Raw genomic sequence first — 15,532 nt, 5'->3', positions numbered from 1 at the left:
GTTGTGTCGAACTCGTCGGGTCCAAGGGGAAAGTTCGACTTATCCGAGTGTTCGACACATCCGTCAGCATTGAAAAGACCAAGAACCAACACGACCACGGTGCTTAACACATCGTTATTTTGCAGTAGGATACACATACGAAAAATATATCTTTGCAATAAACGTTTACGGCAGTATTGATCTTTAAATTGCAAATGTAAATCAATTCAATCACTTTATTCGTCATGGCAAATAAATATACATACAAAAAGATAAGAACAAGAATAATTTAACAAACTCACAAGCGATCCCATTTAGCTGACAGCACTAATTCATTTTCAGTCAGTATAAAAAGTTGTATAGTTCATACAAACGGAATCGGAATGTACATACGCGTACATGTGGGGAATTTATCTCTTAAAAAAAATCCGAAATTACAGTCTGTTTGGCGTTCGGGCATGGCATCACAGCAGGTTTCTTATTGTATTAAGCATTTTTAATCCATGTATATGCCAAATTCAGTTGCAATGTGAAAAACGTTTGGTTAAAATATATATACTCTTTAAAAAGTAGGGGAACTGTACTTTCAATGTGCGATGTCGAAATTGGGAGATATATGGGATTGAGTCAGTGTTGATGCAATAATAGTGGATATTTTGAGAATGCATCACTACACGGATTTCAATCAAAGCAAAGCTGTTCGTTCAGTTATCCCCCTGGTTAGGTGACTGGAGTATGACATGAAAATTTTCAGGTTTACAATTTTCAGTCAGTAGTGTGTGATTTGACCCTGAAAACCCTGACCATGCGCAGATGCATGGAAATTATCGGAAAAAATGGTCTACAATGATTTATCGACCTGCCTGAAAAACGTCATGATTCATAATGATACCCCATGCACGTGTAGGAGGCTCCCACGTTGTGCACATGCCTCCCACGCTTGGTGTTTGCATGTGGTGATAACGTGAAATGATGCTGCATACACAAGATGGATGTCATTGTAACGTTTTCGTTCTACCAGACTTCAAAGTTCAGGTTCCCCTACTTTTTTTAAAGAGTATATGATGAAGAGTATATAACGCTAAAGATACGTGTTGTGTACTTACCGTAAGGAATCAGTCAGTTTGAAAATGCGTATCTTCATGACTAACTTTCAAATATATCATACATGTATCGGGTTTATTGTTTACATTTTACCAGGGAATAATCGTCAACCTTGCAAAATGTATTTGCAGGAATTTTTGTCTTTCAAATTATGATAACATCGTGACGGCGCATCCAATCACATGTGGGGCGGTGGGGTAGCCTAGTGGTTAAAGCGTTCGCTCTTCACGCCGAAGACCCGGGTTCGATTCCCCACATGGGTACAATGTGTGAAGCCCATTTTCTGGTGCCCTCCGCAGTGATATTGCTGGAATAAAAGCGACGTAAAACTAAACCCACTCACTCACCTAATCACATATACCCCCGCCAATAGGGTGTAAACCATTCTTCAATATCACGCATTTGGGGTGACTGGAAATCAAGTGCCAAACATAGAATGCCGACACATTCACCTATGTCTCACTAGATGTAGTGTTATAATATTGACGGAAAAGATACTGCTGGAAAGGCAATAGCCTCATGTTGAATGTCAACAATACATACGGAGCTATTTATCGAATGCAAGATAATGTACTGCCTTGGCTATGAAATTGAGTGACAAACAGGTTTTATGCTGAAAACGTGAAAGACAAACATGCTATATAAACTTATAAACGTATAAGCACTTCCGCTGAGAACTAAGAGCCGCGAGAACTAACCTCGGTGAAATGTGATCAATGGAAACTGTGAAATAGAATACCGGTAGGCGATGTTGTTTGACCGACAATGGAGAAACGGTGTAATAACGTCGTTTTCTGACGGTTATGACAATGACGTTTCCTGTGTCAAATGAAAAAACAGTCGAAAACACACTGGTAGGAAAGGTCCAATGCAATACGTCTCTGGAGTGGTACCCGGCTCTCTAATACTGTGTATAAACGCATTAGGGAGAGTCGATTTGTTCAGTCGATACAACACACATGTTGCCAAGAATCTATATTTCACTCAACGGACGTCAAGAAAGTGCTCCACTAAATGGATTCCCGCGAATGGACGTCTTTTTCTACAGTATCCCCTTGACCTGTTTTATGTGAAGAAGCGTACCATGTAAGTACCAATGCCATGTGTGGAGGGGTGTTGTTTACCTCGTGGCAACAGGTTCTGTTTTTAAGGGGTCTGTACTGTTCTTGGGACAGCGAACATTTCCAAACACAAGCTACACGTACGTGACAGGGAAACAGAATGCGGTAAATATATCATTTACATGCGCATCAGTTAACAATATGTTCAGGGCAACGTGGACAAACAGAAAGCCAACACTATTGTCCTCACGTTATACGAAACCTGCATCATTTCGGCATTTCCCCCTCACATTAAACTGACACGCGATAAAATATATATTGGGTAAATCTTTCCGCCAATGTTTTGGCCATCTAATTCCGCAACAATGCAGTATTATATTAGTCAATATATACACACACGCTGTCTTTGCAGTTTAGAATAATCAGAATATCGTATAAGGATTGCACAGTGTGTTTCACAAAATGATTGTATTTTTGTATAGAGTGTTTCACACTTCTCCATTTGACCTGCAGCTTAAAACACTTGCTATGGAGGTTACAAGTGGATTGATGCCTCGATCCTCTAAGACCAACGGCCATGTAAGCAGCTACCGGGAGTCAGAGTGGGATGATGCACTGCCTGTTCCCAAACTCAGATTCTCTGTGGCATCTGTCCTCGTCTTCTGTCTGGCGGTGCTATGTTTTGTAAACAGTTATGACGGAGACTTTGTGTTTGATGATGAGCCAGCCATTAAAGAAAACAAAGACGTACTTCCTACCACCCCATTCTCCGATATTTTTGCTCATGACTTTTGGGGGAAAAACCTGGACAGTAGAAGCCACAAATCCTACAGACCCATCACTGTGATGACCTTCAGGTGAGTCAATAGGGAGTGAGTAAGTGAGTGAGTGAGTTCTAACGTTATCTTAAAATAGCATTCTCGGCCCATGTGAACTGTTCATTGGTCCATGTATCTGATCACGCAAGCCTTGTTGGTAGAGTCCTGTTCCACAAGTGAAACAAGGAGCTAATGCCACATGAAGCCTGGCGCATAGTTTTAGGGGTTGCTAGGAGCTAATGCCACATGAAGCCTGGCGCATAGTTTTAGAAGTTGCAAGGATTGATCAGACTCAGGGACGTCTGTATGTGACATTCACGTTGAGCCACGGTGCACCATGAAAGTGACCAGATTGTAATTTATTAACTCAGCAGTTACTCGGTTTGTTCGTCATGCCTGGGTTCAGTTCCCCTAAGACATGTTAGCCCATCGTTGGAGCTCCACGCCGTTTCAAGACTGATACACCGGCAGAAGCCAAGATAATAGACGGTATTCTTAATTCAAGGTGGAACTACGCATGGGCAGGTGGACTACATCCTCGAGGTTTCCACGTTGTCAACATCGTCCTGCACGGCTTGGTGTCGGTTATCTTCCTGGCAGTATTCTCTGTTCTCATGTCTGGTTACCAGGTGGACCAGGAATCTGCCAGGCCGGTGTTTGCCTCGCCCCGAGCTGCTCTCCTGTGTGCTGTGTTGTTTGCTGTGCACCCAATCCACACTGAGAGTGTAAGTAGACACTTCTCCAAATATTCCTAATACTTTTGTGCGACGAAAGCTTGGGATGTCGATGACAGATTCTTTGTTTCGAACAGTAACAGCCTAAAACTGTAAGTCACTCGGTTGTCTTTAATCATGGAAAGTGTTACTAAATCAGTTAATCCCTTAATACCAATTGGTTACAAGTGCCATTTATACAGTTGTAATTCTAGACGTATGCTATCCTTTAACCTCTTCATGCGCACCTGTTCCAGGTAGCAGGGATCGTAGGTCGGGCTGACCTGCTGTGTGCCTTGACCTTCCTGCTATCATTCCTTCTGTATGCCAGGGGGTGCCTCTCACGTAAGGTTTAAAACTATGTCTGACGTGTTATCATACAGTTTTTACTTTACAGTCGAATGTCCCAAAATAACGGAAATTTGAAACATTAATAAAGCAAAGATGTTGACCAAAATATAACGGACAGGATTAAAACTAGTTTTAGTTTACAATAGGCATATATTTCCATTCTTACATGACGCATTGAGTATTCCCTGACAGTAAAATCTGTTCTGTGGAACGATAATGAAGAGTCAAAGATCACAGGTGAACCTTCCGACAAATGTCTTTGAGTACAAGTTTGGAACTAGCGTGTTTACAGGATTTTTGTCTAGTTGAAGGTTAACGGTAAGAGATAGAATTTAGATTTCCATTGCCAAACTGAAAGTCACTTTAGCTAATACTGCTAATAAATGTTAATATCTTTACCATGATGTGTTATAATCGAAGACTTGTGACACTGAAGCTAAGTATGCTCTGTCAGTGCTCACCAGAGTCAGAACGCTCCATGGATCAGAGAATCGAGTTGTGGGATTGTGGTGTATACATCTGGAAAAGAAAGCCCATGTTTTGATGAAACCTTGAGGCGGATTCCTGTTATAATAATTATGACATATCTTCAACCAGGATAAGGCTTCGTGCTTCGTGCAGGATAAAGCACGACACCGAGGTTAAGGTTGGGCAAGTAAGATCCAAAACCTGACGGTCGAGGGCTTACTCTCCCAACCATGACCGAGGAGGAGTGCTTTATTATGCATGTAAGCCGTCAATGATGGATAATTAGATGACCGTGTAATCAAGTTACGTAATAGAAACTTAAGCAATAGCAAATTAATATAATGATAGTAGGTCTAACTATAAACAGACAATTTCACATCGGCATCCTTGTCGGTTGGGTGGGCGTAGACTAGAGCGTCCGTTAACTACCCTGCCAGATGCGGCTCCATTCCTGCTAGGGAAACCATGTGCACTTTAAACTTGATCTTTGACGATATTCTACAGTTGATATCAATCACTTACAGATAAATCGAATTTTGATGTTGATATAGAGTTAGGAAGACGTCTTACAACCAAATGTAAAACCGGAAATAGGTGTTACATAATCGGGTACAGGTAAAAAAGCATCACAAAATAAATAAATAAATAAATAAATAAATAAATAAATAAATAAATAAATAAATAAATAAATAAATAAATAAATAAATAAATAAATAAATAAATAAATAAATAAATAAATAAATAAATAAATAAATAAATAAATAAATACAAATTTAGTTTCCCGAACATAATATTATATATTTTGAGGGCAACTTCATAACACTGGTAGTAGGATATTTGCAACTGTCTCCCGCATCAGACATTGGAGGAAGGTTAACGTATGGATTTATTGCTATTCTGTGTCCGCATTTTCAATGTGTCCTTTCACCAAGCACTGACCCAAATTCAACAGGTTGATATTTTGGGGGGTCCATTGTTGTGTTCCATCTTATAATCACTAATTTCAGCTTCATGTTTGGTGAGCTACCGTCCCGAGTCCTTCTCTCTGGTGTCTATACTGGTCAGTATGTGTCTGTGTGTCGTGTCCACCTTCTGTAAGGAGCAGGGCATCACTGTCATAGTAAGTAGTCTCATGTCTGGTCAGCCACCGTCCTGAGTCCTTCTCCCTGGTGTCTTTACTGGTCAGTATGTGTCTGTGTGTCGTGTCCACCTTCTGTAAGGAGCAGGGCATCACTGTCATAGTGAGTATGCACCCAGTGTTACAGTCGTTACCATGCAAACCAATGGGTTAGTCATTAAAGTAACGACAAAAAACGTTGACCATTTCTAGTTAATAATGCGATGAATTTCATAATTCAAACACTTTAATTTCTTATATTAATGTCATACGCATTTTTAACAATGTTTTTTCAGACATATAATTGAAAAATATATACTAAATTGGGACAGTGAATCTCAGGATTGTTTCTGCAATTTTCAGTAAATTGAATGAGAAATCGTATTATACTTATATGAAGATTCATCAACGTTTAGATCAGTCACACGTATTACTGACACCTGTTGACAGGGTATATGCAGTGTATATGACATCGTCGTGGTCTGCAGGGTCCATCCTATGCAGTTGCTGACGTGCAGGATAGCGCATGTCAGAGATAAGGTGAGGACAGAGGGAATGAGATAAAGGATTATACACTAGTAAGATACAAGGGCTATGTTATAAATGCGTGCCGAGGAATGGTGTTATTTATTTCCGGATTATATTTCAGTTGTGAAAAGATGCATATATCAAATAAATAAAACCAAACATTTTTAACGCGTGTGTTGTTTCCACATTCATCCCAAAACATTCAAACCGTGCGTTATTCACCTGAAGCAAAATTTGCACCAAGTGAGTGAGTTTAGTTTTACTCCGCACTCGGCACTCAGCAATATATTAACTAAGTCTAAGTCTTAGAAAAATTGGAGATGAAATTATCAAAGTTGTTATTTTGATCTGGTATTTCATAACATATATACTGTAGTTAACAATGGTAATACCATCATATTCATTCACTCACTTGACACTTGACTCATACAATCTACATTGAATACGATTGTTACATTTTCCGCTTGCAACTACAGAAACTGGTTCTGTGGGTCAAGGGACTCCTCAGACGTCACCTCATCCTCTTCCTGACCGGCGTGCTACTCCTTGCTGCTCGAATAGGAATCATGGGATTTGCAACACCGACATTCGCTTCTGAAGACAATCCACATTCCTTTGTAAATGGTTCTGTATCGAAGGTGAGTACTATGCTACGGATGACGTATGCATATGCGTACTGATGACGAATTTGAGGGTAAATGAACCTTTTTGTCATCGGCAATCACCAGCTATATTATGATTTTATATTCATGTATGTACAACATGTATTTTTCAGATTTTGAATTACAACTACCTTTATGCCATCAACACCTGGCTGCTGTTGAATCCATGGTGGCTGTGTTGTGATTGGTCAATGGGATGTATACCTGTCATCACCTCATTGGTTGATCCGAGAACCCTATTTGTCATAGCTCTCTGGACTGCGTTTGGGGTTTTGTTCTATTATTGTTGCCGTGGCGAAATGAACAGAGATCAAAGGTATTACATTGTTTGATACAGGGGACTGTAACATATAAAAATACCGAGAAATTTGTGTGAAGAAGTTTATAGCATCTCATTGGACAACACGAATTGGTAAATTTCAAATTTGAGAAAATGTTTGTTTGCGTTAGTAAATACTGTGCGTGAGTGAGAGAACGAGTGTACATGTATATTGCTAACTCCTCTAATACTCACAGCGAACTCTGAACATTGATATCATCGAAAACAAAACAGGGCATATACATAAATTATTTCTCATGTACATAAATTATTTCTCTAGTGGTCATATCTTTCTGGACTGAGTGTGGGGTTTTGTTTCAAAGGTGTATATACGATTTAACATAGATGACTTTACCATATCAATCGTTCCGTCTTGGAAACACTGTGCAAGAACAGGGGAGCTGACAGTATCTCTCTCTCTTTCTCTCTCTCTTTCTCCCTCTCTTTCTCTCACTCTCTCTCTCTGTATATATATATATATACACACACATACACACATACACACACACACACACACACACACACACACACATACATATATATTTAGACGACACGAATTTCCAAAGTTCAAATTTTAGAAAATGTTTTTTTTAAAGTATACAGTCCGTATGGCGCATACAGAGCTCGCATTATGTCTGCATAAAATGGTAAAGTAATTGTTTGAACCCCTTACAAATCGCTTTCACATTGCAATGTTCCACGAAAACATGTTCAGGGCACGGAGATATTTCTAATCCGATGAAAAGTTTTTGAAGTGTGTTCTTCGAGCATCTCAGGGAACTTGTTCAGTGTCACTGATTGAAAACTATGTCGTTCTTTGGAGCCTTTGCAGTATTGATCTGGTTTAATTTGTGGTTACCGAACAGTCAAAGCAAAAACGTAACCCTATGTTATTATATAGGGATCACAGGTGAGACACCCACATTGACTTTACCTATTTAACACAAGAATGCTCTAACATGAAGACTTCTTTCTTTAGGATCCTGATAACGTCCTTGACAGTATTAGGAGTTCCCTTCCTGCCAGCCAGCAACCTATTTTTCCGTGTGGGCTTCGTGATAGCAGAGAGGATTCTGTACCTGTCCTGTGCTGGATTCTGTATGTTGGTGGTGCTCGGGGCTAAACAGATCTGTCTTCGTGCTCATTCGTCAACCAAGAAGGTAAGTTTCTAAAGTGCCCAAATAACTGATCATGGGACAGATGGCTGTTGAGCATTATATTTCTGGAAACGTCAGGTGAAGATTCGCATTAGACCTGATCTTCAGTAACCAATACGGTCGTTAGAGATGTCAAGGGGGGTCGTGGTGTCTGACTTGTCGATTTGGTTGTATGGCCTTGTCTCGAATATTTACAGACCGCCAATATATGACTGAATGAGTCGTTATGTACAATCAAATCGAGGCATTGGCAAAAGGGAACCTTCGTTAGTGCTGGTGTGAGTGTTCTCATTTGCATGTGTTGTGTTTGTCAGCGTCCCTGACCACCCAATTCCGACAGACGCCTATCACGACAAACATTGCTTCCCGAGGACGACTTCTTCTTCAGTGTCCATTGTGAAGTGAAAGTCTACCAAGGTCACTACATAAAATAACAAATGGTCACGGTCGTGCAACTGTTTAAGGGGCGATGTTGCGACCACTGATAGTCCAGATTAACGGTTGTGTACCCATGGCTCCTTTCATTTGTGCTTGATGCATGTAACGTCCCACTTAAATGGTCTATAATTATTCAGTTTTTTTCTCTTATTGAAGGTAAGCTTTACAGGATGATGGTTTCTTTGAAATCACATTGTAGACTAAATGCGTTTACCATAATATGACATATGAATGTGCATTTCTCGGCACCATGCTTTTACCATGTTGAGGTGTGAGGACAAAATGAAAAGTTGTTTTCAAAAATGCGTGAAAAGAATTGTACACACTAGATACTTGACTCTACCCGGATAACAGTAGGTAGTAGCGACAAGAACCTTTCCGCCATCTATTGTACACTTGTGACTGTATCGTGAGTATATGTCTGATATAGCTGTATTACAGTACAGATGCATGACGTTGTTTGTAATGAAACGAATGCATTTTGTTGTATTTTCCAGTTGCATTTCTCGTTGCTTCGATAGATTTCTCGTCACTATTCTATTCTCAACACAGCATTATTTTATCAACTGCTATCTTCACCAAATATTAATCAGTAATGGCAAGCACGGTTTAGTAGTTTTGGGGGGTTGACGTAGTTTCAAATTCCTCGAAGAATCTACTGGAAACAAAATTGGAAACGATAAAATGGTTTCGATCAAATTTAATGTTTACAAGTTGTAATGGATGTATTTCTGTTATATAGGGACTGTCGACCGGGTTTATTGTCCTCATACTGCTATTTGTTCTCCGATCGATCGAGGTGAGTCTGTATTTTCAGTTTTTTTATGTGCGCAACAGCACCACATAAAAAAATAATAGTAATCTTAATGGACAAATGATCAAAAAGTGGAAGTCAAAGATGGACATATGGACATGTCATTTCAGAGGAGCCTGGACTTCAGAACGGGACTGTCATTATACACATCTGGAGCCAAAGTCTGTCCCTTGAATGCTCGGGTAGGTGTCGTGACATTACTAGAAACTTCAGGAAGAGAATAGTCTTTCCATTCACCTATGTTAACCGCGTCAGGTACGTGCTAGTATGAGAAGCAGTAAATATATTTTGTTTCATTTTTTCATGAACCGTCAGTTCATACAATAACATTGTTCTAGAAAGGTTCCCATTTAAGATTATCTTACCTCACACATACATGGCGCTGTCTGATTGACTGAGCGGTCTTCTTTTATTTTCAATGCACCCCATGTACAAGCGAGGTGTATGGCAATACATCCCGCTACCAATAACAACTCATTCAGTACTTCGTGGTAGTTATTTCGAATAACATTGCATTACACATGATGTACGGAAATTACCAATGTTTTACGAATACAGATCGGTGGAAGGGAGATAACTCTGAATCTGTTTTTCTTGTGTCGTCTGCCATATCTAGCAATGGCTGCCAAAATTTTGAGTCAAATTCCAATAAATAAATTTTGACAAAACGTTCAAAAGCAGTCGCTGTGAATATTAAGAAGGGGAGTAAAACAACACCAGCATGATTCGAATCGTTTGATTCACACATGTTCACTGAAGTGTAGCGTCCGATTCTCATATGCTTCAAACAGTGAAATTAACACTGGGGTGTGTAAGATAGATGCGTTGTTCAATGGTCCATCGTTTCCGAATGTTTTCTTTCAAACTGACTTAAAACTCTTTCTTGTGAATTAAGTCTGAATCATTTCTAATTCGGTGTACATTTTATAGTGTGGGTGATATAATGTAATAGTAAAGATATCAATATTCTCTGTAAAGGAGTTTTGAAAAAAGTCCTAGGTTATATGTCTCGCCACTCACTAATGATTGAGTGAGTGAGTGAAGATGGTTTGCTGTAAGGTTCCAGCCTGTCAGCTAAATGTTTATGTAAAGACTTGACGTTGTCCAGATCTCAGACGTCTAGTGCTGCAACTCTAAGAAACACAATCATGAAAAAAGCCGGGTTCAATTAAACCATCACAGGTTCCTGGTGAGACTAAGATACGCAACTCCGTATGGCCAACGTCGGCGCCTTCGACCCAGTGTGTGATACTGTGTTAATGTATTTACAGATTCACTTCAACATTGGAAATGTGATAAAGTACGAAAATACAGGCATTGCTATTGAGGAATTCAGACTAACTTTGAAGTAAGTATTAAGAGGTGCATAATGAATTCATAACGATTCATATACTATGCTAATTTGCACAGACTGCCTTGTAAATCCTGTTTCTGAACAATGATGTGTATGATTGTGTGGTATATGTCGCCTTATATCGTACTAAATACTTGTGTTATAATGCTTGCTATATAAACTTTGCTATCTGCAAGCTTTTTAATTCGTATTCCTATAATTGATATCAGAAGATACTTGCGTGAGATTCAGCATTTCTCTGTTTCCTGTACGCAACACTATGAATTTTTCCACCCTAATAACAACGGTCTGTGAATGTCCGAGATGTCATACAATCCAGTGATTGATATTATGAACACAAACCCACGTCGTCGGATGACATGCACTCCAGACATCACCCGATCCAGGAGGTCGTCTCCTCACAAGGTGGTCTGATTGGTGACGTCGTGATATTGTTGGAAAAGGACAAATTGCAGCGACACTTAGACATCATTTTACAAGGGCACTAGCCTCACAAAGCTCAGCCCAAGTACAGCAGACTAAGTACTCCATTTAACACCTCTGTGAGTATAGTTTTATACTGGGACATCACGGCAGAGGACACCAGAAATGGACATTATATTCATTTGGGGAATCGAACCCCGGCTTTCGGCATGGCGAACACTAGGGTACCACATCGTCCTGTTATTGGCTTGGTGTGTTGAAGATGTTTTTTTGAACGTATGACAACGTCATGTTTCCTCAGATTGCATCCACAGTACAACGCTGCACTGATCAACCTGGCAATCATCCTGACGGACAAGGGCAATGCACTGGAAGCGAGGGAACTTCTGGACAGAGCCATTGGTCACGGGTACTCTCCTTGCTGAACTTACTTTAAGTAGCATTATGTTAGTATATGTACAGCCTAAGCCAGCATCTACAGCGACAACCATCCTTGACATCTACAACGACAACCATCTTTGATAAACAAGTTCAGTTCATTATCATAAAACATTTCTGCATGGTTTGCCTATTCTTCGTTAGTCAATCCTTAGTCAGACTCAAGATCCTCCGATATGGTTCAGTCGACTGATCATTTACAATGCGCTGTAAATGGCGGCGTTTTCCTCCAGTGATATCCAGGGAGTGATTGAATTATTGATGCCGTAAAATAGTTGGAATATAACACACTGCGGCTGCAAACAACATTCAGACAAGTTTACGCGTGCACTGGCCTGACAAGGTTAAGCCATCACGTGTTAAGCCAGTACATCAGTCCAGGTAGATAACCCTTGATACCCTCGCTCCAGCACTCACATTCCATTTGCTTGATATGCTGAAGGGTTTAGCACTTTTAAAGATGTTGAAAACGTCATTATTTCCCCAGGTCGAATAAACGGTATATGGCTGCACTGATAAACTTGGCAGTCCTCCTCAGGAAGAGAGGCAGTGCTCTGGAAGCAAAGGAGCTTCTGGATAGAGCCATCAGTTACAGGTACCTTCAATAGTGGACTTTCCTTAATCCAGTGAGTGGATGAGTTATGTGCGTTTTACGCCGCATTCATATGAACAATATTCCAGCTATATGTCGGCGGTCTGTAATTAATTGAGCCTGGACCAGATAATCCAGTGATCAACAGCTTGAGCATCGATCTGGTGAAGTGGCAACCGATGACATGTGCCAACCATGTCATGGAGTCTGACCCCGCGATCCCGTTAGTCGCCTCTTACGACAATCATACTGGCCTCTTCTGGCAGGCATGGGTTTGCTGAAGGTCTATGTTATTCCGGACCTTCACCGGTCTCCTTAATCCAGTAGAACATTTAGTCTTTGGTACAGATTAAGCCAACATATACTGATACAACAAGCCATGAAGAAAACCAATAAAAACAACAAAACAGTTTCATAAAACATGAGTGTTAGGGCATATTGGCGAGTCCCGCATTATGAGAGGAATGTTTTTGATTTGCTCTTTTGCTCGTATTACTCTCAGGTAATTCTTTGTAACATTCAAACTTGGGGATCACTCTACTGCTGTCTGCATTAATTCCCAGACCAGAGTCTGCAGATTCGTGGATGAACCTGGGCATTGTGCAGGTGCAGCTGAATAACACAGGGTCTTCAGAAGCCAGCTTTCTCCGGGCCCTCCAACTAGACAACAGGTACACAGACTGTTACTACAACCTGGGCAACCTGGTGAGTCACTCAACACATGTGAATTTATTTTCTTTATCGGGATATTGAGAGTGGACAGTTGCAAGGAACACCCAAAATATAAGACAGTTTTACTAACTAACGATAAAAAATAGAATTTAATATGAATGCTTTAATACTGCTTACAAAAATGTTAAAACATATATCTGTGCAGTACAAGTCAATCGGTCGTCATGAGGAGGCTCTCACAGCATGGCAGAATGCCACACAGATCAGTCCAAGTCACGCGGGAGCCTGGAAAAACACCTTCCTCATCCTGGATCAGTTGGGTAAGATTGGTTGATTGTATAACACCTTCCTCAGTCTGGATCAGCTGGGTAAGATTGGTTGATTGTATAACACCTTCCTCATCCTGGATCAGTTGGGTAAGATCGGTTGATTGTATAACACCTTCCTCATCCTGGATCAGCTGGGTAAGATTGGTTGATTGTATAACACCTTCCTCATCCTGGATCAGCTGGGTAAGATTGGTTGATTGTATAACACCTTCCTCAACCTGGATCAGCTGGGTAAGATTGGTTGATTGTATAACACCTTCCTCATCCTGGATCAGCTGGGTAAGATTGGTTGATTGTATAACACCTTCCTCATCCTGGATCAGCTGGGTAGGATTGGTTGATTGTATAACACCTTCCTCAACCTGGATCAGCTGGGTAAGATTGGTTGATTGTATAACACCTTCCTCATCCTGGATCAACTACTTAAGATGTGAGAATCCGAACTTACAGAGAACTAAGAAGGCACTTGGTTGGCAATAAATCCAATCGAAATTTATAATCCACCAATAGGAGATACTGTATGTATCGAGTCTAGTGTAATTACATTATATGTGCAGTCTGTACATTGAAATACTTGATCAATTTCATTGCATTGCACGCAGAAATACTGACAGCTGGTTTTGTAACACACAGGCAGGTACGACCAGGCTATTGAGGCGGGTAGGAAAGCCGTCTATCTGCTTTCCAAGGACACGGCCCTGATCGCCCGTGTAGCCGGCGTTTACCTCAATGTGAAGAGATACCAGGAAGGGGAACAACTCTATCTGAAAGCCCTCCAAAGAGACCAGTCCAAGCATTACATACATCATAACCTAGGTCTGCATTTCGTGAAAGATCACACACGTTTGTTTGTTGTTATTTACGAGTAACATCGCACTCAGCAATATTCCAGCTATATGATTGTAAATAATCGAGTCTGGACCAGGCAATCCAGTGATCAACAACATGAGCATCGATATGCGTAATTGGGAACCGATGACATGTGTCAACCAAGTCAGCGAGCCTGACAACCCGATCCCGTTAGTCGCCTCTTACGACAAGCATAGTCGCCTGTTACAACAAGCATAGTCGCCTGTTACGACAAGCATTGTCGCCTGTTATGGCAAGCATGGGTTGTTGAATGCCTTTTCTAGCCCGAACCTTCACTGGTCTGTTGGTGCCTAACAGCTGTTATAAATGTCATGTTTCATGATTACTGAACTCGAGTAATTTTAAGTAAGCATACTCGTGGCCCACTAGAGTAATGTTCCCCTGTCTGTGTCGTGCTCGAGTGTGGGACTGTCGGCACCATACCTTGAGTATGATAAATAATATGTTTTCAAGACCCGTTGTAACCAATCAACCAATTCAGCCATATTTCTAATGTGATAGTAACCAATCACTCACCCATATTTCTAATGTGATTGTCTGTTTCAGGCGTGTTATATACGGAGTGGGGGCAGTATGACAAAGCTGAGGCAGCTCTCCTAACGGCACAGAAGCTCAACCCAAACGATACTCTTATCCTGAACAGCCTACAAACACTTCATAGAGAAATGGGGAAGATCAAGTAAACTGTGAACAGCCGTGTGGGTGTATTTCAGTGTATGAAAACTGTGAACAGCAGTGTGGTGCATTTCAATCTGTGAAGATTCAAAGAACATTGTATGGATATGAATGTTGACAATTGTAGTCCACCTGTTAACGTATATAAACGATTTTGTCAAAATAAAAGAAGACGGAGCCATGTTTGTTCGAGTAAACACATGTTCTACTACAGTATATATTTCCTCGTTACTACAGGCTAATGTCATATAGCCAGCATATGGAATATCACTCATAACACTGCAATGTGCACTGAACTTGTATTGAAGACATGTAGTTAGAACATACAGAAAATGTACGTGTTAGAGTTAAAATACCACACACACACACATAAACCCTTACATGCATACACACATATATATACACATACATACACACATTACACATATACATACATATGCACGCACGCATGCACGCATACACAATTTATTTAATCATTGATGCATGTATTATTTCTAGGAGTATGCCACGTGCAACCTATACAAGATACTGAAGACGTCAAAGTATCCAAATGACCTGCTTGGTTTGGGTAATGGTTTGAAACATTCTTACTGAACCGTAGAACCAAAACTTCACAGTCATTACCTATCTGTGGCAGTGTAGCTGGCATA

The 15,532-nt window shown here is 40.5% G+C and overlaps 1 protein-coding gene across 1 annotated transcript; it reads left to right on the top strand.

The window, feature by feature from the left end:
- The first annotated feature begins 2,038 nt into the window (after window positions 1-2,038).
- LOC137281801 (protein O-mannosyl-transferase TMTC4-like) lies at window positions 2,039-15,079 on the top strand. Its single transcript, XM_067813418.1, has 18 exons — window positions 2,039-2,169; window positions 2,658-3,001; window positions 3,468-3,687; window positions 3,933-4,020; window positions 5,502-5,614; window positions 6,062-6,151; window positions 6,616-6,777; window positions 6,915-7,117; window positions 8,100-8,280; window positions 9,458-9,514; window positions 9,640-9,711; window positions 10,801-10,877; window positions 11,608-11,715; window positions 12,232-12,339; window positions 12,900-13,041; window positions 13,214-13,328; window positions 13,971-14,153; window positions 14,754-15,079. Exons 2-18 carry the CDS (start codon window positions 2,673-2,675, stop codon window positions 14,888-14,890), a joined length of 2,385 nt encoding a protein of 794 aa, XP_067669519.1. The 5' UTR covers window positions 2,039-2,169; window positions 2,658-2,672; the 3' UTR covers window positions 14,891-15,079.
- Window positions 15,080-15,532: the final 453 nt, after the last annotated feature.

The sequence above is a fragment of the Haliotis asinina genome, chromosome 4, assembly GCF_037392515.1.
Source record: "Haliotis asinina isolate JCU_RB_2024 chromosome 4, JCU_Hal_asi_v2, whole genome shotgun sequence".
Lineage (NCBI taxonomy): Eukaryota > Metazoa > Mollusca > Gastropoda > Lepetellida > Haliotidae > Haliotis > Haliotis asinina.
Note: the sequence above shows the minus strand (reverse complement) of the source record. Positions and strands in the feature narration are given on the sequence as shown.